Below are 25,543 nucleotides of genomic sequence, written 5' to 3'. Positions count from 1 at the left end.
GTTGGACTTGATGATCTTTGAGGCCTTTTCCAACCTTAGTGATTCTATGATTCCATATCATGTGACCCATGGGAATGACCCTGATGTGGTGCTCAGTACCAGTGATTCTGATGGCATTTTGAAGGACTCACAGTGAAGAGAATCCCAGAATTGCAGGGCTCATTTTAGAAGTGCAGGGACAAGAGAGCACATTTGATGCTCAGAGGAAGCAGTGCCAGACAGCAGTGATGGCTTTTTAGAAGACCATTCATTTATTTCTTGTAGACATGTGGGAAGAGCACATGTTAACATGTCTCAGGTGTTAGGGAACAAAACTCTTCTTTAATGCTTGCATGCAGTGAGCAGTTACTTCTTCAAAAAGGCAAAGCAGTGTTCCCCGTTCTGATCCCTGTGGTCAGCAGTGCTGCCTTGTGAGCCATTCCCTATCAGCACAAACAGTGTATGATGGAGCCAGCAGGGCCATCTCTATAGCACTACTGTTTATTTACAGAGAGCTTCATTTCCCAAAACACAGAGGAGTGAAAAAGGTGATGCAACTTCTTTCCCAATAGCTCCAAAGCTCTCCTCACTGCTCCTCTGCTCAAAAGTTTCCCACCCTCTCCCTAATAGCTTTACTTTGGCACTTACCAGTGCTTCTGTGGCTGTGTTTGCAACCCTCCTGGTGCTGTCTTGAGCCACTTTTCTGGCCTACTGCTGCCTCTGACATGCAACCAAACCAAATCTAATGCCATGCAATGCAATCAATGCATTTGCTGTATCAAAATCCACACAGAACTTCTTTGGCCAGTGCTGTATTCTTCTTACAGTCTTGTCCTGTGGTTTCAGGTACTGCTGCTACAACTTCAGTTACCTGTTTGCATCTATACAATTAATAGGCTCTGTGCACTTGGCATAACAGCCAGCAATTCCTTCTGCCCACTTTACCACCTTGGTTAAAAGCCACAGAGGAGCAAAGCAGATATTGGCACTGGATTGCTGACTTGTGTGCTTGTGTGAAGCAAAAGGATCCTACTCTTTGGACAGGACCATATTTGTATGTCACTCTGGAGGAATAGAGACATTGCTGGAAAGATCTCAAAAACTCCTAAGTTGACAAGAGTAGAAAACCACAACCCCCCCTGACTTCTCTTTTTCCTCCCTGCCTCCTCCAGAAGGACTAGGCTCTGAAGAAAAAGATACTTGCTCAATAAGGGAGAAATCTCTCTGCACAGCACTATCAAATATTGACAGGCACTGCAATGGTCAGGCTTGCTCAGGGCTTGGTATATAGCATAAAGAACACAATAAACTCAAGTGCAAGTTCCACATGCCTTCCACACAGCAATCAATTCATCAATCTTATTTAGAATACATAGAATATTTATGGCATCTCAGGAAAGAAACATCAGGGGCATCAGAAGCTACCAGTCTTTGCTGTATGTAATTAATGGTTCCTGAGCTGAGGGATTGAAAGAGTAGCTAAGGTCCCTGGTTCTTCAGATACTTACACACTGCCTGTCAACCAGCACAAGACACAGTCACAGTATCACAGTATCACCAAGGTTGGAAGAGACCTCAAAGATCACCAAGTCCAACCTGTCACCACAGACCTCATGACGACCATGGCACCAAGTGCCACATCCAATCCCCTCTTGAACCCCTCCAGGGATGGTGACTCCACCACCTCCCTGGGCAGCACATTCCAATGGCTAATGACTCTCTCAGTGAAGAACTTTCTCCTCACCTCCAGCCTAAACTTCCCCTGGCACAGCTTGAGACTGTGTCCTCTTGTTCTGGTGCTGGTTGCTTGAGAAGAGACCAACTCCCTCCTGTCTACAGCCTCCCTTCAGGTAGTTGTAGAGGGCAATGAGGTCTGCCCTGAGCCTCCTCTTCTCCAGGCTAAGCAACCCCAGCTCCCTCAGCCTCTCCTCACAGGGCTGTGCTCAAGGCCTCTCCCCAGCCTTGTTGCTCTTCTCTGGACACCTTCAAGTGTCTCAATGTCCTTCTTACAGACAGTGTGAAATGAATTGCAAAACTAAATCACAAACATGGCAACAGAACTCAAGCTTTTGTTTCTTCCCTCCCCTCCATTTATTAACATCTAGTCTGGGTGCTATGAGGGGAACTTGTTCCACAAGCAAGGAGAGGGTGGGACAGTGCTAAGAAAGTGAACACACTCACAGTATGCATGTCAGACAGACAGGCATCAGGATTCACACAGGAAAGACTCATTCTCAGAAGGGAAGCACTCACAGCAAAGGTTAAGAGCATCTCCGAGCACAACCTGAAGGTGATGAGCATCTGTCCATATAAAAGCCCTTTAGTCTTTTGGCTTAGTAGGGCCTGGACTTCCCTCAGAACAGAGAGGAAGTCCATGGGAACCCAGTGCTCTAAAAAAGCAACAAACAAGGAAATGACTCAGAATTTTGCCAAAACCCAGGTGTGCACAAAGCTGCTGTTGAACAGTGATGAAACACTTGTGAGACAGCAGTCAGCAACCAACAGTGAGGTCTGAGGCTGCCCAGGAAAGGGCTCTGACACAAGGGCATCACAGCCATTGCCATACATAAAGGCATGATACTCTTGGAAAGCTTTGGGCAAGGCTCCTGAGCTTCAGATGGCAAACTTGTCTCCACACTGAGTAAAGACAGAGACCAGTTGACCTGTCACTGTGACAGGATGCTGCTAACTGCTGCAAGCCACTCTGTGCTCTTTGGAGTTTGGTTGAATGATGCCCCAGGCCCTGGCAGGTATTTTGGCTGTCCATGGGAACAAGGCAAAGCAGGGATCAGCGGATGGCCTTGGCTGTTGTGGCATGCTAACCACAGAGAACTGTCACCGTTGTGCCAGAAGAAGAGGCTGGAGGAGCTGCTGCTGATTAAAGGCCAGGCTGTGCTAGGGATGCAGTCAAATGTGCTTACAATAAGCCCCTGCATTTGGTTTTATTTATTTACACTTTGAAGACTCGCACAAAACTGACAGGTTGAGCAATGAGAGCCTCCAGAGACATCTCCACCAGCTGCACCCCTGGTGCTGGGGTTTTTTTGGTTCAGGTCTCTGCCAGAACAGGATAAGAGGCTTCAGAATAACAAAATAAACTTTGAAACTGCTTGGCTCTTTTAGGGAGCTTGAGAGTATAAATGCCTGTGGGCCACAGGTTTGGAGAGAAACTATGTGCTAGCATGCACTGATTTGTCTAAATACAGTACCATTAATCATCAGATTGGACAAAAGCTCTGTGGTGATTCATCACATCTTTTTGCAGACTTGTTTGTAACGGGAGCCAAGAACTTTTTGTTGGGTTAGATAATTTTATTTGTAGCCTGTACAGTGTCCTGAGGCACTGATGAAAACATAATAGGAACCCAGCACAAAAAACTATTAATGACAGCTATACAGAGGTTTATAAAGCAATATCCTATAAGTTCAGTATGGTAAGAGACTTCATTTCAAATAATCTGCAGTGATTGCCTGTGATTAAAGCTGTAAGCAGGGGCTTTAGACAGGAACATTGTGGTGGGAGCCAGAGGGTGCAGGCTCCAAGGTACAATAATGAGAACCCACCAAACCCACCCAGGGGAATCTCCATGATCCTGAGGACAGCAAGCATCTAAGCTGCAGGAGGACCTGCCAAAGACCAGAGCAGAGATCTGCATGAGCACATAGGAACGATCGCTCCCGAGCGCAGAGAGCAGCGCACGCAGGCTGCGGGCTGCAGCCCTCACAGCTCTTTGGCGCAGTCCAACCCCTGCCGCAGGCAAGAAGGTCCAGATCAGAGCCTCAAGCAAAGCTCCTGGCTCCATCTGTTAATCTGCCAAGTTATTGCCACCCAACACTAATTTCAGCAGGGGTGGGTCTAGGGTTCTTTTCCCCCCAAAAGGGAGTTTATGCAATCATTTTGTCTCCTCTCTCATCTGCTAGCTCAATTCAACTAAATTTAGCAGAAAGCCAAAGGTCTCAAAGATGTTTGTCCCTATGCCCTTCCATGGCAGTCACTGCTGAAAGAAAGGGACAAGCTAATGGGATTCATGTCCCCACCACTCTGGGGAGTGGAACACAAACCTTCCTCTAATGATTATTCTGATTGTTGGCCAAAAAGATAGCTTGCAGCTAGACATAACATGCACTGCTTCATGCCTAATTCCTGCTGAGCCCTCACTTGCCCAGCCCTAGTAAAACCTTAGAACCCTCCCTGGGCTGCAGGACTGAGCAGAAGGCAGAGAAAAGGAGGAAAACACTGACTGTGCAGGAAACAAAATGAGAAAAGGGAATGGTTTCAGGCAGGATTCAAACCCTACAGATAGAAAACCAGAGGGGACAGCAAGCAGAGTGCTCAAAGCTGTGCCTGCTGCTTCCTAAAGAGGAGGTGAGGCAAGAGGAGAAGCACAAACTGGTGTGGGTGCCTATGGTGGAGCACAGGTGGATGTGGGCAATGGATGAAAAGGATGTGGCAGGGAACAGATAGTATCACAAATGTGAAGTGTTAGGGGATAGTGGACAGAAACCAAGAGGAATCCTGGACTCATTGGTTCTGCTGGTCAGGAAATAGTCTAAAGATTAAGTAGCCTTCCCCAGGGGTAAGGCAATGGAGAAAGACCAACTTGGGAACTCCTGGGTTTGCTCATTATGCATCAGTGGTGACAGATCCCCAATGAGTATCTGCTATCTACAGCATAAGATTAAGGGAGGAGGCAAACAGATCCATGTTGCTCTTGGCTGTCCCTGAGCTGTTTGAACCTTCCAGATTCTCAGGATTGGGTTTTCTGGTTGAGCCAGAGAACTGCTGTGCCACAGCATCATTCAGTGCTTAAATCCTGCTTGTATTTGACAACTTCAGAAACCAACTTAGTCCAGTGTCCTTTTCAGCAGTGGTGTTTCAATAGCCATGTTTAAGAGAACCTCTGAGCAGGCCCTGGAGCCAAAGGCTGGGTAAGATCCAAGCTCTTGCTTACCCTCAACAACCAGAGCTCCCTTCTTGCTGGTATGCAGGAGGGAGAGGGAGCAAACCAGGCTGTTCATAGCTGCTCTGCCACCCATGCCTAAATTTACAGATGCACATGGATAAAGAACAGGCTTTGAGGAAAGACACAGGATCCTACCACTCAAGGGATTTCACCAACCAGCAAGAATGGACATTCAGCATGTATTCTATTCTATGTATTCTATTCTATGTATTCTTTGCTGCATGTAAGCTCATCATGCTCAAGGGGCTTGAAGTCCTCCATTCAAAAACAACATTAAGTGTAGGAAAGTCTGATTCTGCCCCTGAATTTCTCTCCCTTTTTGGAGGCTCAGTCCCCAGCTGGCCTGTGTGTTGGATCCTGGTGGTACCTCAGTAACAGGAAGATTACAGGGTTGCACAGAGAAACCTGTTGAGATAGGCAATCAGTGCTCAGTGATGTTGACCAAGAAGTCCTTATCTGTTTTCACTGCTAAGCACATAATGTCTTGTGTTTTACTTGATAATACAGAGGATAAGGTGGGATCAAAAAGCCCTGGGAAGTAAAATTGAGTCCTGCTCTAATGATATTTCCTTCCTGTGCTGTGCAAAATCTTCCAAGACCCACACCTTCACTTTGAAAGTGCACTGCAGGAAGCCCCAAGAATGACCACAGAATTAGGACAAAGTTTGACAAAGAAAAGAAACCTTCTTTTTGACAATGTCAGAGCCATCAGCTTTCAGATCAATACAATCTCACCTGCTATATTCTGAGTGAATCCACCTAATCAAAAATCAGTAACTTTTGCCACAGACTGCAGCAAATAGCAGCAGCTTCTGCAGCAGGTGCCCCCTGAGCAGGCACAGAAGATGTGTGTGGTTTGCATTACCAAAATGCCAACCCACACACAGGGCTCTCCAGAAACAAGCCCCCAAACACAGCAGACCCCAGGCAAGCTAAAGATGACAGTGTCAGAGCACAGAAGGCCTCACTCTGTGAAGACTCTTTGGGGAAGTTTCTGGCAAATGCAGACCACTTCTTCATGCAGCCTGCTGAGTTTCCCTTTGCTTCAGAAATGGCTGCCCTGCCATGAGAGGAGAGAGGGTAGCTCTGACACAGCTCCTGCGTAGCGACACTGTGAGACTGCATCTCACAGGACCTTGCAGGGCCATCGAAATCCCAACACAGCTCACAGCATAAAGATGCATCATTTAGGAATGTGTTAGAATATAAATCAATATAGCACAGAATTACAGAATCACAGAATGGTAGGGGTTGGAAATGACCCCAACAGATCATCCAGCCCAACCCCCCTCAGGATCACCTATACCAGATCACACTGGAATGCATGCAGGTGGGTTCTGAGGATCTCCACAGAGGGAGACTCCACCATATACATAAATAGAACAGAATAGAATAGAATAGAGTAAACCAGGTTGGAAGAGACCTTCAAGATCATTGTGTCCAACCTATCATCCAACACCACCCAACCAACTAAACCATGCAACCTAGCACCCTAGAAACCTTTTCACTGAAAGGGTAATCAGGCTCTAGGATAGGCTCCCAAGAGAGATGGCTGAATCACCACCCCTGGAGGTCTTTAATGAATGCAGAGATGTGGTGCTAAGGGACAAAGCTTATCACCAGACTTGGCAGTGTTAGAAAATGGTCTGTCTTGATGACCTTAAAGGTCCTTTCCAACTGGAATGACTCCATGATCCTATAAATATTACATAACATAAACACTTAAAAAAGAGAGGATTGCTCCTCATAAAAGTTGTCCCCGAGGCCAGGGGATGCTGTGCTACAATGCAATGGATGTTGCTGTCTGAGGTTTCCATGACAGCTGGGGCTATTTCCCCTCCATTTTACATCCTGGTATTCAAATTTGTAAATAATTCTCTTCCCTCCTCCCTGTCTTTGGCATTTTCTGTTTAAGGTGGGGTTGATTCTCGTGGCAGCAGCACAGATTTGTGCCAGATTAAAGACAAACACATCCTCTTGAATTTCCTTCACCAAGTCAATGTCTTTCTTTGGGCCAACTCCACCTCTTCCTATGAGCTTCTCCTGGTAAGTCAGGGACTTTCAACAGACTTAAATCTAAATCACCTCTGACAGCAAAGGAAAGCCTGACCTTCATCAATTAATATGAGACACTGCTGTTAACTTCATCTCCATGGAAGTTGCTCTTGGCTGCTAGAGCCTTGTCCATTTTGTGCAGGAAAGGTAAGGGAGAGGAAGAGAGACGAATGGAGATGGGGAAGGAGCAGCACTGATTGTTTTTGTAATGAAAAAAAGGATGCAAGTCCCTTTTCACTCCCACTGCATGACTGAGGTACACACCAAGTGTCCATCCTATTATCCCAGTCTCTATGGTACCTAAGATCATGGCTGATATCTCAGCTCTTCTCCCTGTACACCCAGAAGTCAATCCGTGCCCTTCAACCCCTTTTGAGAACCACTCAACTGAAGGGGAAACAGAAGGGACAAGCATGATGAAAAGACTTGTCTGGAAACAGTGGAGTCAACTCAGGAGGAGCACTGGAAACCCCTGAACTACTTTGCCACCTCTCAGCAGAGGTTTCCAGCAGGCTGAGCTGTTCTCAGCAGCCTTGGGCTCCCTCTGTGCTTACTGGTTCCTCTTCACCTACTCCAGTCATGGCTTCTTCCTCCTCATTCCATGACCTGGTCCACACAGAATCACACAATCACAGGGGTTGGAAGGGACCTTGAAAGATCACCTTGTCCAACCCCCCTGCCAGAGCAGGATCACTTATACCAGATCACAGTGGACCGTATCCAAGGACTGTTTCCCACCTATATATCCTGCCAGCCTCTTCAGGGCTTCCTGACTCTACACTACCTTCATGTACTTTCCAGTTTACCCCCCTTCAGTGCATTGCAAGGCCAGTGCATTGCCTGTGGTGATGTTATCTGGATGCAGATGAATAGACACATTAATCTCCTCTTACACTGACTTCAGCTGCCTCTGGAAGAAGGTTGAAGCAGGCTGGTGGCGACAAGAGAAGTTATGACAACCAGTGTTTTCACATGGAGTAGAGATGGCCTAGAGGGATTCCAGAGTACAATTTTCAGGACATCAATAAAAAAATCCAGTCTTCCTACTCACTTTTGGTCTCCACTGTTTTAAAGGAGAGGAAGTGCTGACACTTCTGTGGTTAGAGACACATCTACAGGGCTTACACCTTTGCCTTAATTTCCATTTAGTTTGGGTTTACAGTCTCTAGAAATGCCAGGTGGCTTTCTCCTGCTGCTCAGACTGTGCTACACCATCAAAGGCACCTCAGCAGAGTGAGCTCTGTTGACAATTCTGTAGCTTGACTGATGTTTCACTTGCTCATTTTTCATCAGAGACACAGATCATTATTCTGTCAGACTTAATTTTCACACCATCTGCATCCTGTTAGCTCTCATTCTCCAGGTTCAGCTTCACCCAAACATGTTTTGCATTGTTCTGCAGTCAGTTGTCAAGGATATTTACATCTCCAGAAGGGTGAACTTATGCATGGCTTTTTGTCTCCTGTCCCTGCTGCTTTCCTCCAAAAGCAATGCTCCAACCTGTTCCAGTCCTGCTCTTAGGGGATGCCAAAAGCTGTTGAGGAGCAGCTGATGACTTTATGCTTTCAAATACCAGTGTGCTCATGAATTAGCCAGTGTCTAAGGAGAGTGTGCTCTTATGTCACTGTAATAAACTATCCCTCATTATCACAGAAGAAATAAAACCCTCATTCCAAGCCCTGAGATAAGTTCCCTCTGTGCTTTCTCCCTGTGACAAAGTATAAGGTATCTTCCAAAGACACTGCCATGATGAAAAGAGATCCTCCAGCTTAAAAAATACCTTTTAAATGCATTGCAGTGCTGTGCTTCATTAAGCACATTTTTACACCAAAAAAAGCCCAAAACCCAGAAAAGGAAAAAAAAAAGAAAGCAAAAAGATCACAATGCTGCTATGCACCTCCCAACCTTCCTCCCTTCCTTCCCTCCTTCCTTTCTCTCTTTGCACAGAATATTTTGTCATCACTTTGAACCAGAAATGACTCTTGACCAGCTTTTAGGGCTGCTAGAAACATTTCCTAAGACAATGGTGACTCTCCCTGCTGATGGGATCAATGAACAAGGTTTCATCCTTCCTCCCTCTTTATCACAGAGTCATAGAATCAGTAAGCTTGGAAAAGACCTCAGATATCATCAAGTCCAACCTGTCACCCAACACCTCAGGACTAACTCAACCATGGCTTCAAGTGCCACATCCAGTCCCCTCTTCAACACCTCCAGTGATGGTGACTCCACCACCTCCCCGGGCAGCACATTCCAATGGCAAATTCCTCTTTCTGGGAAGAACTTTCTCCTCACCTCCAGCCTAAACTTCCCCTGGCACAGCTTGAGACTGTGTCCTCTTGTTCTGGTGCTGGTTGCCTGGGAGAAGAGACCAACCCCCACCTGGCTACAACCTCCCTTCAGGTAGTTGTAGAGAGCAATAAGGTCTCCCCTGAGCCTCCTCTTCTCCAGGCTAAACAACCCCAGCTCCCTCAGCCTCTCCTCACAGGGCTGTGCTCGAGGCCTCTCCTCAGCCTCGTTGCCCTTCTCTGGACATGTTCAAGTTTCTCAGTGTCCCTCTTAAACTGAAGGGCCCAGAGCAGAACGTTGCAAGTGTCTCAGAAAGTTGCAAGTCCTGCTCCTACCAAATTTCTGATGAAGGTTCCCTGGGCTTCAACCTGCATTTGTACAGTACAAACTTCTCTGGCTTTTAATTTTACAAACTCAAACCATCAAGGGACACTGTGCTTTGGCCTGAAGAGCTGAACCCTCACTGCATGACTGAATGAACACTGCTCACTCTGCAGGGAGCTGCTTGGAAAACTGTGATCCAGCGTAGCCACCTTCCAGAAACAACTTCGGAGCTCTTAGGGAACAGTGCCAGAAGGTCGCTTTTAATCATCTGATGGCTCCAGCTCCCTTATGGTCATTCTACATCCCTGAGTCTTCTTCATCTCATGGGAAAAAGTCTGAGGACACAGAGCAAAAATACCTCCAACAAATCTGCTTGAAGAAGGTGACTCCTGAAGAGAATGGCAGTAGGAGTTTGGGGACGGCAGAGACAGGAACCTGTTGAGGTATCAGGCACTCTGCCTGGCCCATCAGAAGAAGTGAGGAGACTGTGGGCATCACAGACAAGCATGCCAAGAGCTGGGTGGCTGCAAGTGGGTTTTCCTAGTAGTTATTTTTTTGCTGAGAAGCAGAGAAAGCCTATGGTTTTAGATTGCTGCTTTGGCAGCTTTTTGAAAGGAAAGAACAGCAGCTCTCTGATCCCATTTGGAGCAGATAAGCCTGCTGGCAGAGAGGATGCTGGAGACCTGCACCTGGAAGGAGTCTCGACCTTCAGACACCTGCCTTGTAAAAGCGCAGGTTAAAGGTCCACCCCTAAGGCTTCGTATATAGAGACCAGGAAAGGTAAAAGACAATGTATGATCTACCATCACAGAAAGCTGGGTGGGATGACTCCCACATCTGGAGTGCTGCAGTCGATGGGTTGCCACTTTTCAGAAGGGATAGGCAAGGAAGAAGAGGTGGTGGAGTGGCCTCTGTGCTAGGGAGACGCGGGAAACCACGCACGTTAATGAAGGTGATGATAGGCTTGAGTCCTTACGGGTAAGAACCAGGGGTAAGGCCAGCTGCACTGGGTAGGCTTAGGCTGCACACTAGGAAAATTCTTTTCCCAGCAAGAGTGGTCAGGTACTGGAATGTGCTGCCCAGGGAGGGGGTTGAGTCACCAACCCTGGCTGTGCTTAAAGGTTGTTTGGATGGGGTGCTTGGGGATATGGTTTAGGGGTGAACCTTGTACAGTAGGGTTGGGCTTGGTGATCCTGAGGGTCTCTTCCAACCTGAATGTTTCTGTGATTCTGTGAAAAGAGGCATTGAGCCCTGCAATTATGGCAGCAGTATCTGGCAAACAAAATCTGCAGCCATGTGAACGCTGATAAATGTATTCTGATGAGAAAAACCCTGCTGGACCTCATAGGACTATTTTCAGATGCTCTTGTACAAGAGCTGCTTTGTAAGCAAATTACTTGTGCTTTAATCTTTCCAGGGTCAACCTTCAAATATAAAGACAAGCACTAATAGGGCTGAGGAAGACCTCAGTATAGGGAAGAAGTTTATTGTGTCCATAGGTCACTAATTGCTGCTGCTGTGGCCACAGAAAGACTGCATAATATTCTATAGACCTCCCTCCTCAGCATATGCTGTGCTGTAAGTGCATGTCCATCCATGCTGCATCACCACATGGTATTTAAAAGCTGAGATGTCTCTCCTGCCTGCTCAACTACATTAAATAGGACAGTTTGGATTAAAAGGTAATTGCTGCAGTGAACATTCAGATCAGCTCCCTGCTGCCCTAAGAGTTGGGCTGGGAGGCAGGGCACTCTGAAGGACAAATTTAGAAAGAATTTGATTCAGTGGAGAGATGACCCAAAAACAGCAGGACAGAGTTCACAGCAGGACATGCAGTGAGGAGAAATACTAAGCACAATTATGGAGTGGCACATATTTGGTAGATAATTGTGTCAAAGATTCACAGGGAGAAGACAAAATGAATTACAGTGACCAGACCATTCAGACAGTGCCAAAAAAAGAGTGAGGGCAGGCTAGGACATGTTAGCAAAAGTTCACAGCTAACTGCTCCAGTCTCCTCCACACTGCCAGTGGCAAAGCGGTGCTCAGTCTTCCATGGTGCAATTCAGAAGAGATGTAGTCAAGCAGGAGACTCAAGACTGGGACAAACTGGACAGAACAGCACAGACTACAGGCAAGGAAACCATCAGGCTGAATGTGATCCCAGTCTGCTACTGGGATCTCTGGGAAACTACAGACCTCTCAGTCTGACCTCAGCACCCGGGAAGGTCATGGAACAGATCATCTCATGTGCCATTACACACCATATAGAGAGCAACCAGGGGATCAGGCCTAGTCAGCAGGGGTTTATGAAGGGCAGATCCTGCCTGACCAACCTGATCTCCTTCTATGACAGCTGGATGAGGGAAGGGCTGTGGATATTGCCTACCTAGACTTGTGGGGCTGTGTGGGTCAGAAGGAGCACTGTCAAGCAGGGAACGGCACACTGCTGCTTCTCAGCTACTCAAAATTCACAGCTGCAATTCCTGAACACGCAGCCACTGTGTCTTTGCCTGCAGTCTGCCTTTACTGTGCAAGAAGTTAAAACAATATTTGGGAGCTGTGCTTCTTTTCCACCCCTACTGTTATGCAGAGGAAAGCAGGGCTGCTGCTCCATGTCCTAGACTCCTTCGGCAGTTGTTGCTGTTGGAGAATTCCACTTCCAGGAACTCACTTCCCTCTCACGTTATCACCCCCCAGCATGCTCCCAATGTGGTAAGGACATCTGTTCTCCTAGTCTGACAGTTTGACTGCTGAACTTGGGTTTGGAGCTCTTCTGGATTCCAGCCCATGGCTTCCACAGGAAAGCACAAACTACCATGCCCTTCGTACTCTGAATTTCCGGTGGCAGGGAGTTTGTTTTCCCAAGAGGTAGAGGGAAGTTCAGCCTAGCCCTGGATGTGGTGTCAGTCAAGTTGTTTTTTTAGCAAAAGGGTGTTGTTGTTGCAAAAAAGGAAGAGCTGTTACAGCATGTAAAGTGACAAGAAGCATTCATATGAGTTTTTCTTGTCAATCTGCCCCTTACTCTCTTGCAGGGTATAGTTTCTCTCTTGGATCATGTTATGTCTATCAGGAGCTGGCCTGCAAGACCCTTAGTTCAGGGTGGGATACAAGCACTTCCTGTTAAAATCATTGGGACCTGCAGATTTGGGGAGCTCAGGAGTTAGGATTTAAGTCTGGATTTCTACCTCTTCTTGTGTTTGTTAGCCTAAGCTGCACTGGCACTCTGAAAAGCTGACTCTTCTAATTGTACTTGTACTGGAAGGTCTTTAAAACAAAGGGACACCCATGCAAATGGATTTTACTGATGTTTTAGGATGAACATAGCACCTAGAGCTGGAGAGGACAAGCCATTCAGTTTTGCTCTGCTGTCAGAGGAAGCCTTATCATATAATCCTGTTCAACAATTGATTAGGTTTTATTGTAAAGCTGCAGTAAAGCTGCCCTATGTAGCCCATTCCAGAACTTAACTCTCATATAAGTAGAAAGTGTTTTCCCCTATATAACCTGAATGTTCTTTGCCAATGTCATCCTCTCTACAGCAGCTTTTGCACAGTATCACAGAACCATTCAGGTTGGGAAAGGTCCTCACCAAGTCCTGCCAATAACCCTACTCTGCAAAGTTCACCCCTTAGTCATATCCCCAGGCCTTTAAACACAGCCAGGGCTGGTGACTCAGCCAGCTCCCTGGGCAGCACATTCCAGCCCCTGACCACTCTTGCTGTGACATTTTTTTCCTAATGTGCAGTCAAATCCTACCCAGTCACAGCTTGAGGCCAGTCCCTCTTGTTCTGTCACTAATCACCTGTGAGAAGAGACCAGCACCAGCCTCTCTACAACATCCTTTCAGGTAGCTGTAGACAGCAATGAGGTCTCCCCTCTGCCTCCTCTTGTCCAAACTAACCATCCCCAGCTCCTTCAGCCACTCTTCATAAGATTTATTCTCCAGGCTCTCACCCAGCTTCCTTGCCCTCCTCTGCCCTGGCTCCAGCAGCTCCACATCTCTCCTGTATTGAGGTGCCCCAAACTGGACACTCTCAGTTGAAACTGCAGTCACATGTCATGCTGGTGGAATGCTTTTAACCTGATATTATTTAACCTGATATTATTCCTCTCCTCTCCTTTGCATCTTTCTGCAGCCAAAGTTAAAATCTTTATCTGCTCACCGGTACATTTCGAGGACAAAGGAACAAAAAGCTTGCAAAGAAAACTGAAGCTTAACCACTGAATTTTCAGGCTAGGCCTGAACTGTATTTCAGAATGCTAATGAGGGTTTTATTTAAACATTAATCATTAAAAAGAGTTAAGCAGGGCAGGGCCTTCCACCACAGTACAGAGTGTTCAGCGTTGCATGAATTCAGATGGTAGCTGTTCTGAGCAGCGAGGAAGGCACCGATGCAGAGCAGCACCTCTTATGAAGCTGATTCTTGGGGGGAGGTTTGTGGCAGTGCAGACAAAACCTCCAAATCAGCACAATGTATCTAAAATCCAGCAACTACTCAAATGCCAGCACTGCAGCAGGCACTCAGGGCTCCTGAGACAGCAGATGGGGAGGGCTGCAGCCATAAGCTCAGAGAGCTGTTTGGAGCTAGGCTGCACAGACTGTACACAGACTGTACAGTACTGTTTGAGAACAAAACCACTCTGTTCACTGTTTATAGGAAGGAGGCAGAGCTATTCTCGACTCCCCAGCTCATCATCAAATGTGCACACACAAAAGTGCTTGCTGGTCCATCTTTTGATGAGAGATTGAGTTTTAGATGTTTTGGGCCACACACATAAAGATGGGCTGTTGAGACAAAAGGAACATTCACATCAGGAATAGTGTGGCCAGCAGGAGCAGAGAAGTCATTCTGCCAATGTACTCAGCACTGATTAAGCCACACCTTCAGCCCTGTGTCCAGTTCTGGGCTCCTCAGTTTAAGAAGGACATTGAGAGACTTGAAGGTGTCCAGAGAAGGGCAACAAAGCTGGGGAGGGGTCTGGAGCACAGCCCTGTGAGGAGAGGCTGAGGGAGCTGGGGTTGCTTAGCCTGCAGAAGAGGAGGCTCAGGGGAGACCTTCTTGCTCTCTGCAATTACCCAAAAGGAGGTTGTAGCCAGGTAGAGGTTGGTCTCTTCTCCCAGGCAACCAGCACCAGAACACCGTCCCAAGCTGTGCCAGGGGAGGTTTAGGCTGGAGGTGAGGAGAAAGTTCTTCCCAGAAAGAGTAATTGGCCATTGGAATGTGCTGCCCAGGGAGGTGGTGGAGTCACCATCCCTGGAGGTGTTCAAGAGGAGATTGGACATGTCACTTGAAGCCATGGTTTAATTAGTCCTGAGGTGTTGGGTGATAGGTTGGACTTGATGATCTCTGATTCTATGGAATTAAATAAAGGGTCAAGAAGAGTCTCTTCACTCACCGTGGTCTCCTGAAAGCCAAACCATACTGCTGACAAGCCAGGCCAACTGTCGGGGTGTAAACGATGGGCATGAACCTTTCGATGTCGGAGGTCAGCACTCGGTAAAAGAGCTTCTCATTCCTGTCTTGCAAGGTCATGAGGACAATGTACCTTACAAGCAAAATATAAAATAGAAGTCTATCAGTATTTATGGTTGGTTCATAAAATGCAGCAGTTGGCTCACTCTGTGTGTACTCAGTTTTCCCAAGCCCTGACACTCTGCAGAGCTATACCAGGATCAGGTACTTGGAACAAAATTTCCCAGAGGGCCTCATCAGCTCCACCATCCTCACCAAGAGCTCACAAAGACTCAGCAGAGCTGGAAGTCACACCAAGAATAGAATAGAATAGAGTAGAATAGAATAGAATAGAGTAGAATGGAATGGAATGGAATGGAATAGAATAGAATAGAATAGAATAGAATAGAATAGAATAGAATAGAATAGAATAGAATAGAATAGAATCAACCATGCATAACCTCAGAATTTCACAATTAAAAACAAATTAAAGCAATTAAAAACAAATGTTCAAAAGTAGACTTCAGGACTATCTGGGACAGAGCAGATCCCCTTTACCATCCAAATGTATTATGCAGTGAAGAAGATGAAATAAGCACACATGCACATTTCTGATTTCAAAGCACCACCTCTCCTAACATATTTCCACACCACCTCTCTCTCCATTATCCTGCACTCTCACTTAGTCACTGCAACCAGGAGGACAGCCAAATGCCATTCTTGAGGGGGAAAAAAAAGAGACAAAATCATGAATTTAGGAAATAAAAATGTGAAATCAGTTTTGTTAGTGTCTCTCAGCGTTGCCCAGACTCACTGCATGCATCACTGGACTCATGTGACCACTTAGTGACACAGAGTATGTCACATTTCTCTGTCCTGAAAAGCCTTCATGGCTAAGGATGAATTTGTCAAATTGCAGCCAGCAAAATGAAAAACTCAGAAAAGTAAAGAGAACCTGCAAATGATGTGTTTGTCTGGGAAACTTCTATGACCATAGTGACAAACTGCCTCTGTGATCAGCACCCAGCCTTGCAGTGGGGCTTCAAAAAGGCATCACACGCTGCCAGCAACATATCACACAGGCTTTTGTAACACAGAAAAGGCAATGAAACTGCTCTGCAGAAGAGCCCTGCTGCCTCAGTCCCCACATCAATGGCAGCTGAAACAGGTGGAGATGCAAACCCCACTCTCCAGCACAAGCAGGAGGCAAAGGCCATCTTCCATCATTAACCCTGATGAACAAGACTGCATGCAATGGGAGCTCAGGAGCACAAAGACTGGTCAATGCACATCATTTGATCTGTTTGGGCTGTTGAATTCATTTCCTGCCAGCTGGCAGGTTCTTTCTGCTCTTCCATCCAGCATTTTATTGAATGCATTGATGTGCATACAGACAGGTATGGGCAGTACTTCTGTTCACTCTGCCTCCAGTGCTCTGGGGCAGGGACTGTGCTTTCACTGTGCATTTGCACCCAAAGTACAGTGACCTGCTGCTAGGGCTCCCCAGCGATCTGGTGGCAGGAAAAGTTGGTACCACTGCTACTCTAGGACAGGACTTAACGAGGGGAAGGTGGCCAGGCTGTAATGAATGCTCCTGGTGCTGGAGAGCATGGACAGATGGAAAAAAGTGACTCTGAGGGAGACCTGTGTGCCTTGAAGCAGCATCCTTCAGTCTTCCTGGGGGCTTCAAAGGACTGAAAACTAAAAACAGGGAGGGAGGAGGAAATAAGTTGCTTTGACATACTTGTCTAGGTCGTTCGATTTGTTCTCATAGGTCTTCAGCACACGGAGGACTTGAACATCTTGGCTTAAGAAGCAAGGAGGAAGAAGGCCATGAATTCCCAGCTGCAGCCTCTCTTGAAGTGTAAAAGCCATTCCCTGGGAGGAAAAGAGGAAGGCATGTTCTAAAAGAGGAAAGCAAGCACCAGCATGAAGTCCCTGAGGCCCTGGAGGCAGTCCTACCCTGCAGGGACTGCGGGGGTTGGATCATCCAGGCTGTACAGCTCCTGGATCAGCACTCCCAGCATCCACAGGGCTCTTGTGCCCTTCGAATTGGGTTGGTCTCCCTAGTGTATGCAGCTTTGTAGTGCATACATTCTTATGTGTTCTGTCATTTCACACTCCTCTTATGCTATGTAATTAGCTCTTGCCCACTAGTTCCAGTGGCCTTCCTGAGAGCCCAGGTCTCACAGTCCTTGAGATATGACATAACAAGTTTAGAATCATAGAATCATTTAGGCTGGAAAAGGCCCTTAAAATCAATGAGTCCAAATTCTAAACTAACATTTAATTTAGTCCACTGCTAAACCATGTCCCTAAGTGCCACATCCCCAAGTCTTTTATGTACGTCCAGGGACGGTGACTCAACCACTTCCCTGACAGACTGTTCCAAGGCCTGACAACTCCTTCAGTGAAGAAAGCTTTCCCAATATACAACACAAACCTCCCCTGGCCCATCTTGAGGCCACTTCCTCTTGTCCTATTGCTTGTTACTTGGGAGAACAGATAGACACCCACCTTGCTACAGCAAGAATAGGAACTTTTCCTCTCAGCCTCCTTTATCGCAGGCTGAACAATCCCAGTTCCCTCAGCTGCTCCCTCAGCAGACTTGTGCTCCAGACCCTTCAGCCCCTTTGGACACACCCCAGCTGCTCAGCATCTTTCTTGTAGTGAGTGGGCCAAGCAGTGTTTGAGATGTGGCCTCGCCAGTACCAAATACACAGGGACAATCACTCCCCTCGGCCTGCTGGCCACACTAGTTCCAGTACAACAGGATGCTGTTGGCCTTCTTGGCCATCAGGGCACATTTCTGGCTACTGAACAACACCCCCAGGTCCTTTTCTGCCATGCAGCTTTCCAGACACTCCTCCATGAGCCTGCAGCATTGCATGGCATTATTATGAACCAAGTACAGGTTTGAGCACTTGGCCACGTGGAACTTCACATCCTTGGCTTTGGCCCACTGAGCCAGCCTGTCCAGATCCCTCTGCAAAGCCTCCCTACCCTCAAGCAGATCCTGCCCACCTTGGTGTCTTATGCAAAATTATTGAGGGTGCCCTTGATGCCCTGGTTCAAATTACTGACAAAGACATCACACAGGACTGGCCCCAGTACTGTACCCTGGGGAACACCACTTGTGACTGGCCATCAACTGGATTTAATGCCATTTACCACAACCCTTTGGGCCCAGTCATCCAGCCGGTTTCTACCCAGTGAAGAGTAGACCTGCCTGAGCCACGAGCAGCCAGCGTGCAGTGTGGGAAACTCCAGGCAAACAACATCCACAGCCTCATCTCCTAAGGTGGTCACCTTGCCTTGGAAAATCAGGTTAGTCAAGCAGGATTCACCTGTCACAAACTCATGCAGGCTGGGCCTGATCAGCTGGTTGTCCTCTGTGTGCCAAGTGATGGCACTTGCAATGATCTCCATGACCTTTCCTGGCACCGAGGTCAGGCTGACAGGCCTGTAGTTTCCTGGATTCTCCTTCCAGCCCTTCTGGCAGGTGGGTGTCACATTTGCTAACCTCCTGTTAGCAAAGATCTCAGTTTGGGTACTTATCAACTCATCACTCATACCCAGCTTACCAACTTCAGTCACCACCTGGTTTTCCACCAGACACAATGTGTATTCATGGCACATTAGAAGCGCCAAAGACAGACTTGACTCACACAATGCCTTCTTGGTGCTGAGCAGCAGAGTACCACAAGCCTGATGAAGAAGCTGATGCTGGCCCAGAGCTGAAGATGGAATGCTAGGTTACATGGGATAACCCTGCTCTTATGGGACAGCTTCATCCTTGAGCATCCTTGAGCCTGAGCACATCTTGCTCCTGTGCATGCAGAGGGCTGATGGTTCAGCCAGCAGTTCCCTGTGCTGCAGTGAGGCAGATGAACAGCAAAGGCACTCTATTCTGCAGTCTGGGAAGATGATTATACAAGGCCTTAGTCCTTAACTAATGGTGTTTCTCTGTGCTGGTAACAGATGAGACAGCAGGAAAGAATGAAACATCTTCAGAAGTGTCTGGGGAGCTTCAATCCTAATGAAAACTTCACCCATAATGAACCAACTGATTGAGATCTTGATAAACAGCTAGCAGTAAAATATTAAAGATCTGTAATTATTGGACTGTGTTTACTCAAGCACACAGACAAGTGATTGAAAATAGCTTAATGTGCAGCTTTATGACTACATAGTTGCTAAACTGCTGTTTTCCTCCAGGGGTTTAGTATTTCTCTATGGTGAATTATTGTTGCACAAGAAAAACTGAGGACAGATCTCGATGAACTTGGTTTTGGCAACCTTCCCTCACCTCCCCTTGCTTGCTCCCACCCCCGTGCCATCCCAGGGGCCGTGCCAGCACAAGCATGTGTGCAGTCATATGGCTAATGAGCCAGAGGAAGTACCTGGATTAAAAATGACTACCAGGGCATCTGAGCTGAGAGCAGCTCCCCTGGCTGATGAGACACCACAGACAGCTTTACAGAGCCTGGAAACCTGGGCACAGACACTGGTGACGTGCAGCTGTGGCAGCCAGTCAGTTGTGTGCTGGTGGAGAAGGTTGTCAAACTATCAGCAATGCCAAGTAACCTGGGACAGGACAGAGGAAAGGACTGCAAGTGATCCTCCTGTTTGCCAGTGACAGAGTGTGACACTTGGTTTATTAGCAAATTGTGCACTGCTGCAACCTCTTTTAAACAAAGTTTTCATCTATTCCAGACAAGACATTCAGCCTCCAGGACACCCAAGAAGAAAATCATCTTCATCCCACAAGCATTAGCATGGTTTTTTTCTGCTCTGTATCAGGATAGAGCCAAGTATTTTCATAATCTTTGCTGTAAGAATGTGACAGAGAAAGAATTCCTCTTCCAGCCATCAGGTGAGGAGTCAGCAGTTGCCCAGAAGGTAGGTAGGAGGTTAAGATTCTGCTGTTAAACCAGAAACAGCACTGGGGTCTCTGAAGTCACTGTTGAAAGCTGTACCCAGTGCATGACTGGCTCTCTGCTGAAGTGCCTGACCTTTCTGACCCAAATTTCCTTTCCTGACTTGAGAAACCTTCCCCTGCATGAGTTTCATAGCAGAACTGGTACATTCCCACAAGATAAAGTTCAAGTTCTTATGAGTCATCAGTTGTGAATTCAAAAGCAAACCAGCACATTCACAGCAGAAAACTTGCAGCCAGCTGTGCTCCGGACTGGGCACTGCTGCAATGCTGGGCTGAGAGCAAGGCCAGACAAGAGGCCTAGATCAGTGTTTGGCTTTACACTGACAGTATTGTATCAGGGCATGGAAAATGCACCTGCTGTGAACCCCTAAGTTTGTCTGCAATGAATGGAAAAAAGAAGATAAGATTTTACCAGAAAAAGTACCAGAACAAGAGGACACAGTCTCAGGCTGTGCCAGGGGAGGTTTAGGCTGGAGGTTAGGAGGAAGTTCTACACAGAGAGAGTGATTGCCCATTGGAATGTGCTGCCCACGGAGGTGGTGGAGTCACCATCACTGGAGGTGTTCAGGAGGAGATTTGACAGGGTGCTTGGTTGCATGGTTTAGTTGGTTGGGTGGTGTTGGATGATAGGTTGGACTCGATGATCTTGAAGGTCTCTTCCAACCTGGTCTGGTCTATTCTATTCTATTCTATTCTATTCTATTCTATTCTTCTATTCTATTCTATTCTATTTATTTCCTCTGCCCTTTGAACATGGAGAATAGATAATGGGAGACAGAAACACTTGGCACTAAACGCTCTGCTTGCTTGTCTGGAGAGAGTCACATCGCAGGTTGGTGACCAGGGTCAGAGATCTGACCCCTGCTCATCCCCTGGAACAGAAATAAAGCCCAGCAAAAGAAGTAAACCAGAGGCAGAAACACAGTCTCCTAGGCATTGCTGCCCCCAGCCACTAAGAAGCTGCTTGTGGTATTTTTTTCAATAGCCTTTCAGTTATTTTCCCAACACAGAGAAAAGTTTTAGTATTTCAACAAATGATCACACATCCAACACAGGAAAAAAAAGCTAATTCCTATTCCAAATGCACACAAACAGCAGTCTGCATGGCCACTGGTAATTCCTTCTTTATCTTCCAGCAGGTTGGGCTCTGCCTGAATGACATCTCCAACAGCCCAGTGTGGCCAGGAGCAGCCAGCTTCCCTTGATCCAGAGAGTGGGAGAGCTGTGATGGAACTGCAGCTGCTGGGAAGGTGAAGTACTTTCAGTCTCCCCTTTTGCCTTTTTGAGGGGGAGCTTGCCAGGCTGAAAAGTGTTTAGCAGTGTGGTGGGCAGGTGGTATTAGGAATTAATGTGATAATAAGATGGAAAGCAAGCATGCAGCTGCAGAGCAGTCTGTGTCGTTTGGGCTGGGAGGGACACTGGTGCCTGCCCTGGGCACAGATCTGCTCGGTGCTTAATTTCTGGCTAGTTTTTTGGTCTGCATGGCATCAGGGGTCCAGTCTCCAGTGTCACCTCACTATTTCAAGACACAGGAAATGCAAGACTCTGAACTCCAATTTTAAGCCATTTGGAGACCTGTGTGCACGTTTCTCGGTCAAGCTGTTGTGCTGTTAACAGCCCAAGGGTAAGCGTGGCCATGCTGACACACAGCACCTTTAGCTCACTGCACTTCTGCATTTGCTGCATTTCAGGGAGCTACACCAGTAAAGCATCTTCATCCTGGGGCAGCTGCAACCACACCTGATGAGGAAGTCGCTGTCTTTACAACCAGTTACATCTCTGTAGCACTTCTTAAGTACAGAGCTGGCCCACCACACGGTGGCTTGGTGGCAGGGTTGGGAGAGGAGCAGAAATTGCCTACCCTAACTTTTCAGGCTGCTTTCTAAAGTTTCTCAGAAGGTCCAGGAGCAGGAGCCAGGGGTGGAGTGCTTACATTCACTGAAACAGTACAGCGTGAAATGAATTGGGAAACACGCTCTGCCCCAGACCACAAGCTTGAATGCACTGAGGTATTGCTGCTTAAGATTAAAGCTTTTAGGGTTGGATTGTTTTGCTTTTAAAGACTGCCTGAAAGCCATACTGTGCCACTCTTTCTCTGGTCTTGAAAGGTCTAACGATTAGATGGCGAGCTCCAGCCCTGCAGAGAGAAAGCCAGGTGCTCCAGCTCGTTTTTAAATGTGTGGGAAATGGGTTGGCATGGAGAGGGCAGACACTATGTCACTACCCAAAACCAAAGGCAGAAATATCAGTTTGTGCTGAAAACCCCCAGCTTTCTGCAAAGAACCTCAAATGCTTACTTACTCGCTGTTGACAGCACCAAGTCTGTTATGTGGCAGCTCCCTTCTTACTGCTCAAGCCCATAAAAGCCACTGATTTCAGAAGCTGAAGGGTGAAAACACTTCAGAGGTGACTGTTGGCTTTATTATTGCTGTGCTCTCCAGCAGTGAGAAGAGAGTGTTTCACTTGGAGGTGAACACAAGCAGGAGGCATGCAAGCATGGCTTAGCCTGGTCATTTACTCATTATAAAGGAAAGGTTTGTTGCTGGGAACAAAACACACAGCAGCAGTTCCTGGCTACCAGGAAACTGTCATTAGGACAGTGGGTGCTCAATCAAAGGCTGAATTAGGCCTTACCTAATGCAGACCACGCAAAGTCCACTGCAGCTCAGACCACCTCCAGCTGTTCAGCACCTTTTGGAGCAAAGTCTTGGCCTACTGCATCTTTCCACAACCTTGTGCTGTAGAATGCAACAAGCAGCCACGGCACAGGGAGAGCTGTGGGGCATCTTGCATGGCCAGACCCAGGGGTTTATGCAGTTTGTACAGTCCCAGGCCATTGCCCTTCATGCTGTTGGGACTCAAGCCACGGTTATCAGCCTGCCTTCTGGGACCATAGTCCCTAGTCCGCAGTTGAAAGCTGGCCTGGCAGTCTCTGAGCTGAGTAAACAAGGTTCTGTGAACATCTCTCAACCCTTTGGAAACAGTCACTGGAACAGGGGACTTCCTAGCTTGATAAGAGCAGGGTGTTGAAAGGGAACACAGGAGATACAGGCATGCAAGGATCATCACTGCAGGAGCAGGCACAGCTAACCTGCTTCTCCTTCATTACTGGCAAGTTAAAAGCCATGCTAGGGAAGTCCTAATACTCAGGGAACTTAACAAGCTCATTCTGTACAGGTTTTTCCTGTAATGTGCTTTCCATAGATATCTGCACCTGTCCAGTTTTACAGCTGGGATGCACTCTGTAAGCCAAAGTCCTTCCCACAAGGAGTCAGTGCCAAAAGCTAAACTAATTCCCACCGAGACCGAACGCAGGGGCTGGGGAGCAGAGAGCAACATCAGAAAACATTGATTTTATGCACTGTGAAAGATGTTTCTACAAAGGTCAGATCCCTGGTAACCAACCCTCTTTGCAGTACTCCTTCTCAGCTACTTGAGCTTCTCTGGCTTCTCTGACAGACCATCACAGGGCCTGTCCTGCACTGTATCCCACCCTGGAAAAACTGTATCGAAGAGATTACTTGCATAAAAGGACAGAAAGAGGCACACTGGAGGGATAACCTTGAATTTATCATTTAAAATGTCTTGTTGCCTCTTATTACCTTGAATTTGTATGTGTTTGTGTTCTCAAGCTTGGAAAAAACCCAAACCTGTGATGCTCTGGGGTCTGGGGAAATCATCGTTCAGCATGTCTTCTCCAAAACCTGGAAAGAAGACTCCCTCCTGTGCTTTCTCAGCAGTGATGGCTGGGCAAACCTCTTGTTAGCTGTTGTGCTGTTAACAGCCCAAGGGTAAGCGTGGCCATGCTGACACACAGCACCTTTAGCTCACTGCACTTCTGCATTTGCTGCATTTCAGGGAGCTACACCAGTAAAGCATCTTCATCCTGGGGCAGCTGCAACCACACCTGATGAGGAAGTCGCTGTCTTTACAACCAGTTACATCTCTGTAGCACTTTAGGGCTCATGCTACAGCCAAGTGTGTGAGTGTGATGCCTGAGATGAACCCCCAGTTCTCAGCCCCCTATGACAATTGTCCCATCTCATCTTGGCACACAGATCCCAGCTGACTGGCCCTCTTGACTCCCAAAAAACCCAAGACACCCTGGTGTGTTCTCCTCTACGTGATTCCCAGGCTCCCTGTGTAATTGCACACCTGCTTTACACTGACCACTGTCACACCTCTTTACAGAGTGACATGAACTAGTCAGGATAGAAATTAGATGATCATAAGGCTCCATTGCCATCTGTCTCAAATGGGGGGGATGCTATTCTTTCACCACTGGAGAGAAGGAGCAGAGTCAGAGCAGTTTCTGCAGGAGGTTTGCCAAGCACAACCCCAGTATTTCAGTCAGAATGGGTCTGCTTCCCTGACACTGCAGACACACATTTCTCCCAAATACAACATTTTCCTTAGACAGGAAAACAGGATTCAGCATCAATTACAATGCTTGCATTCCTAAGTCTATGGAAACCAGCACTCCTCCTTGATTTGGACAAGCAGATATGTCTGAGAAGGAAGGACAAGGCACATTAAGAGAACACAGTTTGATAAGCCAGTTTGACAGCATTTGAAAACTTCTCCCACTGTACAGGCAGCTGGTCATGGGAATTGTGCTTGCATGCAATTTGGGCTACTTGCTACAGAGAGCACAAGTTTCCCTTTGAGGTTCTGGCAAATCACACAGACTGAGGCTTGTGCTCTTACTGCTCACACACAAAGTGCATCACGCTGTGGGCTGGGAGGATGGGAGCCTCTCCACTGCTTGTGTCACATTGGCCACTCAGCAAATGAGATTGCTCCAAAAGTAGGCTGGAGCTGGACTGCGGTTCATGGATGATTGCTGATGACTGTATTTGGTTGAACACCACTGAAAAGCACGGCCCAAGCCATAGAACTAGCTGCTATACAAGAAGATTGCTTGGGTGGAAGCTTAATCTGAATGAAATCAAGAGTAGTTTTGTTCCTGACTTCATCAGAGATGATTTTCCCAGTGCTGTTCATACGTCCGTGCATGATTCTCCCACCAAAGCTCTGTAGAAAGGAACCATCAGCAGAAGTTTCTTGAGCAGTACCAGATGCCCTCTGCTCATCCCCATCTAACCCAGGACAAGCAGACTTGGCTTCTGAACTGTGCCTTTGATAGCTATTTTATGAGATGCAACATAAGCTTGCACTTGAGATGCTTACAAAACTCAGATAAAAGATTCCAGAGAAAGGCAATGTTTTCCTTTAAGCATTGGGAATATGAGAAACTAAGAAGGCTCTGAACAAGGAATCTGTCACCTCAGTAAAACAGACACACGAGAGAAAGTGTGACTAAGCTCCCTCCAATTGCACAACCACCACTTGATGACAACTAAGGATGCAGGGGAACACAGGAGCCCTGTGTGAGCCTCTAGTGCCCATTTCAGAAACTCATGCTGCTTTTGTTTTTTCCTCACCACTTCTGCAATTCAAGGTCATTGATGAACTTCCACCCATGCAGTTTATTCTCAGGCTCAACAGAGAAATTGTAGCTGTCATGGTGTGCA

At 47.1% G+C, this 25,543-nt stretch overlaps 1 protein-coding gene across 1 annotated transcript in view; it reads right to left on the bottom strand.

Moving 5' to 3' along the window:
* The window catches only part of ME3 (malic enzyme 3), a 130,326-nt gene that overhangs the window by 45,457 nt on the left and 59,326 nt on the right, over nucleotides 1-25,543 (bottom strand). Inside the window, exons 2-3 of the mRNA XM_054164774.1 lie at nucleotides 16,812-16,945; nucleotides 15,012-15,161 (exon numbers count right to left, since the gene is read on the bottom strand). Of these exons, the coding sequence (XP_054020749.1) occupies nucleotides 15,012-15,161; nucleotides 16,812-16,945 (284 nt within the window). The remainder of the gene's footprint in view (nucleotides 1-15,011; nucleotides 15,162-16,811; nucleotides 16,946-25,543) is intronic.

The sequence above is a fragment of the Dryobates pubescens genome, chromosome 10 (genome assembly GCF_014839835.1).
Source record: "Dryobates pubescens isolate bDryPub1 chromosome 10, bDryPub1.pri, whole genome shotgun sequence".
NCBI lineage: Eukaryota > Metazoa > Chordata > Aves > Piciformes > Picidae > Dryobates > Dryobates pubescens.
Note: the sequence above shows the minus strand (reverse complement) of the source record. Positions and strands in the feature narration are given on the sequence as shown.